At 46.5% G+C, this 4546-nt stretch overlaps 1 protein-coding gene across 1 annotated transcript in view; it reads right to left on the bottom strand.

Annotated features, from left to right (window-relative positions):
* mgaa (MAX dimerization protein MGA a) overlaps positions 1-4546 on the bottom strand; it is a 19651-nt gene that overhangs the window by 6976 nt on the left and 8129 nt on the right. Inside the window, exons 3-7 of the mRNA XM_014022122.1 lie at positions 2319-3777; positions 821-923; positions 609-722; positions 401-529; positions 140-256 (exon numbers count right to left, since the gene is read on the bottom strand). Coding sequence (XP_013877576.1) covers positions 140-256; positions 401-529; positions 609-722; positions 821-923; positions 2319-3777 — 1922 coding nt within the window. The remainder of the gene's footprint in view (positions 1-139; positions 257-400; positions 530-608; positions 723-820; positions 924-2318; positions 3778-4546) is intronic.

Here is a 4546-nt window from a genome sequence, read left to right as displayed (position 1 = left end):
GGACAGGTTGATGAGGACAGACTGATGGGGACAGGTTGATGGGGACAGATTGATGAGGACAGACTGATGGGGACAGACTGATGAGGACAGACTGATGAGGACAGACTGATGAGGACAGACTGATGGGGACAGGTCATACCTTCAGGTTTGGACACAGAGTCAGACGTTGTTTCGGACGCAGTGAATTTTTCTCTCCAGCCTTTAATCTGAGTCACGTCTGTAGTTTTTCCAGTTCTGGACAGAAAGGCAGCAGAACCTGGAGACAAACAATCAACAGAATGACGTCATGAAACTTTGATTCTTCATTTTAAAAAGTTTAATTTTCTGTGGTTTGATTAAAATCAGTCAGATTAAAGGTGAAGCTTTGATCTGATGATGTGTCTCTCATGAACATCCTCACCCTCAGACGGCGACAGAGCTGGAGTCTGCATCACAGAAATGACTCCAGGAGGTGGGATGGGAAGCCGGACCCCCAGATACTTCAGGTCGATGGGCAGAGCCGGATCCAGCAGAGACATCTTCAGACCCACTGAGCTCATCAAGACAGCAGAAACAGGAAGTTAAATGAAGCCGTGMTAAAAGAGGCGGTGAGAGCGGACGACGCCTACCTTCCTGCAGCACTGGGTGGATCACCTGTCTGTACTTCATCACCTCCAGGTCTTTCAGAAGAACCTTCTGGAAGGAGGAGATCTGGTCCTCCTGGCTCTCTGAGCTGAGTCCGTCTGAAACCACACATTTCAGTCAACATCACTAAAACCAAACAGATCTTTTCTCTAATCAAACATTTCAACAGAAGATGTTTCAGAACTCAAGATGATACCGTGGATCTGAGGTTCTGAGGTGGTCTGCGGTCCCGGAGGCACCGGCTCAGGTGGAGGGGCCGTCTCTTCGCTGGGCTCAGCCACGTGGAGCTTCAGGGCCTCCTGAGACATTATTTAGATTTAAACTCTGCTCTGAGTTAAATGAATGAATGTTACAGTTATGTAGAAACATGAAGGAAACTACGGTAACTCCAGAGTTGACCTGCTGTTTACAGTAGGGGTGCCCGATAGTGATCGGCCCAATATCATAACAAACAGAACAGATAATATATGTTCATGTTCGTCAGCGCGGCGATGAGAATGTGTGTTATTTTTATCCTTTTTGGTCAAGCCGCTTCCCATCCGGTACGACTCGAGCAACGTTTAAGTGGCGTCGGAAAAAACAACTTTCTCACTAGAACAATAATTAGAATACTCTGTGCTGAAAAACAACCAGTCATTTTAGGAATTATTAATATTATTTTACCAATTAACCCTGTATGTTACACACAAACTTTATAATTTATAAACATAAAAAGGTCGGAACAACTAGTCCCAATTTGAGAACATGTAAAGTTCGTTATCTCCTGAATGCAGCACAAAGTCTGTGCTGCTAAAATGCTAACAGCAACAAGCTAGCGTTCAAGAACTCATCGGGACTTAAATCATTGCTGAGGCTTTAGACAAATCAAAAATAATTGCCAGAGAGGACGCAGATCTCAAGAATTTAACGATGGAAATTATGACAAGCAGCCGTTCACCCTCGCTAAAGACTGAAGCTTTTAACTCCTTGTTGGCCACGGTTCACCACCGTTAGCCAGGGTTTACCATCGTTAGCCACGGTTCGCCACCGTTAGCCACGGTTCRCCACCGTTAGCCAGGGTTTACCATCGTTAGCCACGGTTCGCCACCGTTAGCCACGGTTCGCCACCGTTAGCCAGGGTTTACCATCATTAGCCACAGTTTACCATTGTTAGCCACGGTTTACCATCGTTAGGCACGGTTTACCATGCTGAGCAGCCGCTACCTGTGTATGTATACCTATAAGTATGATGCAGTCATAATGCATTCACACTCTCAGGAGCACTTTTTCAGGCAGAAAAATGTTTTAAATAATAATGTTTATAAAAGCGCCTTTCATGAATCTAACCTTGTGTTAGTGAATTATCTGTTTTGAACTCATGGAATGAATTTTTCTTGTTTGTTTAAATCTGAGATCAGTGTTAAAGGTCTTTTCTATAATTAATGTGCCTTATTTAAAAAGATGGCCATTTGAGAAATTGTTTTGTTTGATATATTTTAAGAAATGTTTGCTTGCTATGAGTTTATTTCAAATAGTGTCATTACATACATTACATACAGTGTCATTTCGTTTTTGTCTTGTTTATGTTATGATCTTACTCATTTTTGACTAGTCTTACCTCCTGGCATGTTATCGGTTATTAAAATCAGTTATTGTGCATCCCTAGTTTACAGAACTGATCCTGAGGATCTGAGTCTAACCCTGATCAGGTTTACCTTCGAAGCAAAGGAAACAAAGAGCTGCTCCTCCACCTCCTCCAGGTTGGGCTGCAGGCTCCTGTAGTCGTCCATGTTCTGGTTCACGTCCAGCCTGGCCAGCTTTCTGGACTTGGACTTCTTCCTCCTGCTGGGTCTGCGGGGATTCGGGGTCGGCTGCGCCTGCGGGGGAGGCGCCGGCGCTTCGGCCGCGGGCAGAGGCGGGCAGGGAGTGGGCGTCGTCTCTGCATCTGAAAAVCCCCCGCCGATCCCGATGTCCACGTTAGTGGAGAAAAAGTGCACGAGGTCCGAGAGGGACGGGGCCGGGGACAGCCCATTCTCGTCCAGGGAGGAGAAGGTGGGGGACAGGGACAGCTGCAGGGTGAGGGGGGATAGCTCCACGGGGAAAGGCAGCGGTAGCTCGGGATCTTGAAAGGACACGGTGGACTCGTCAGTGGACGTGTTGAGACAAGGCAGCGGGGGCGGAGTCATGGACTTGAAAGGCGGGTCTTGCTGCGGCGGCTGAAATGTGGTGAAGGAGTCTACATACGTGTCGGCTGGAGGTAATACTGTGTGCCACTTAAACACCGAAGAGGGTTTGCCCCGGTCTGGAGCTGGAGCAGGCTCTGCTGCGCCCGCTGCTGCAGAGGGGGTGGAGTCTATTTCTAAAGATAAGGATTCTGGGAGTGGAGGCAGCGGTTCTGGAGAACTTGCAGGAGACAACGGCTCAAAGCAGAAAGAAGAACAAGCTGGGTCAAAGAGCAAAGAGTTGGTCTTTACTGGGTCTGTCCCGGCTGGGGCATCCTCGGGTGTCTTCGGGGTGGATAATACTGCGGTGAGAGGCGGGGACAGACGAGCAGGTTCTGCTGAGGTAGAACATGTGAGAGAACAGAATGGACCCTCTGCTCTGTCCTGAAACACCTCCAGTTCTGAGCTCAGACTTTCAGGCTCCGAAGCCGCGGGGTTCAGCGGACTCGAGGTCTGTGGGGCAGTTTGTTCTAGGACACTTGAAAGCATCGGGTCTGGGTCAGGTGCAGCAGGAACCTTGGACTCGGGAGGCAGGGCTTGAGGAGGGGAGTTCAATTTGCCCTCGCTCTTTTTATGTTTGGATGAATGCTGTTTTAAAAACAGAGCGAGCGCCGGCAGAGGCAGGCGAGCCGGACGTTTCTGCTGATTCGTGGTCTCTGGAGGAGGCGGCCGCTCCACCGCCTCGCCGGAACACTTCCTCCTGACGGGAGATGATCCAGAATCAGAAGGGTGGCCATCGGACTTTGATGTCCTYGACGTTTCTACAGTTTGTCTCTTCCTGGCCGGAGCGGAGGAGCTGTCCGTGTGAGCGGCGTGAAGGTTTGTTGTGGTCTTAGTGTTGCTTTGTGTCGCTCTGACAGACGAGCCGTGATCCAAACTGCACCTCTGCAGTGACACGTGAGCTTCACAGATCAGCTCCGAAATTAACTTCTGAGCCGGACGTGAGACGCTGCTGAAGGAAACAGAAAAGTGCATTAATCTGAATTTCAGCAGCTTTTTTCAGGGATAGTGCAGGTTTCAGTAAGTAAAACTTAAGAGCTATTAAAGACCATTGGAAGTGTTCCTGAGTCCATGCAGTGATGTCCAGACCAGAACCAGAACCCCATCTAATATTGACCTTTAGGCTTTGAGCTCAGAGATTAACACAGGTTATTATACCCTATGATTCAAAACCGTTCATTGAGGACTTKTATTTCGAAAATGTCCCACTGGTGGACAGTTTTTCCTCAGACTGACCTGTTGATAATTAACCTCATTAGTTATAAAATGATCTGATTTGTTCCACTTCCTGTCTTTCTTTTTTTTACAAACGTTTTTCTGTCAGAATATTAAAAATGATCAGATTAAATAATGTGTAGTTTAAATATTTGTTTACTAAAATACATTGTGACTAGGGCTGTGTATTRGCAAGAATTTGGCGATACGATACATATCATGACAGAGGGGTCACGATACGATATACAGTGGGGAAAATAAGTATTTAGTCAGTCACCAATTGTGCAAGTTCTCCCACTTAAAAAGATGAGAGAGGCCTGTAATTGACATCATAGGTAGACCTCAACTATGAGAGACAAAATGTGAAAAAAATTTTGAAAAAATCATTTTGTCTGACTTTTAAAGAATTTTTTTGCAAATAATGGTGGAAAATATGTATTTGGTCAATAAAAGTTCATCTCAATACTTTGTTGTATATCCTTTGTTGGTAATGACAGAGGTCAAAC

The sequence above is a fragment of the Austrofundulus limnaeus genome, unplaced genomic scaffold (genome assembly GCF_001266775.1).
Source record: "Austrofundulus limnaeus strain Quisiro unplaced genomic scaffold, Austrofundulus_limnaeus-1.0 Scaffold318, whole genome shotgun sequence".
NCBI classification, from domain to species: Eukaryota; Metazoa; Chordata; class Actinopteri; order Cyprinodontiformes; family Rivulidae; genus Austrofundulus; species Austrofundulus limnaeus.
Note: the sequence above shows the minus strand (reverse complement) of the source record. Positions and strands in the feature narration are given on the sequence as shown.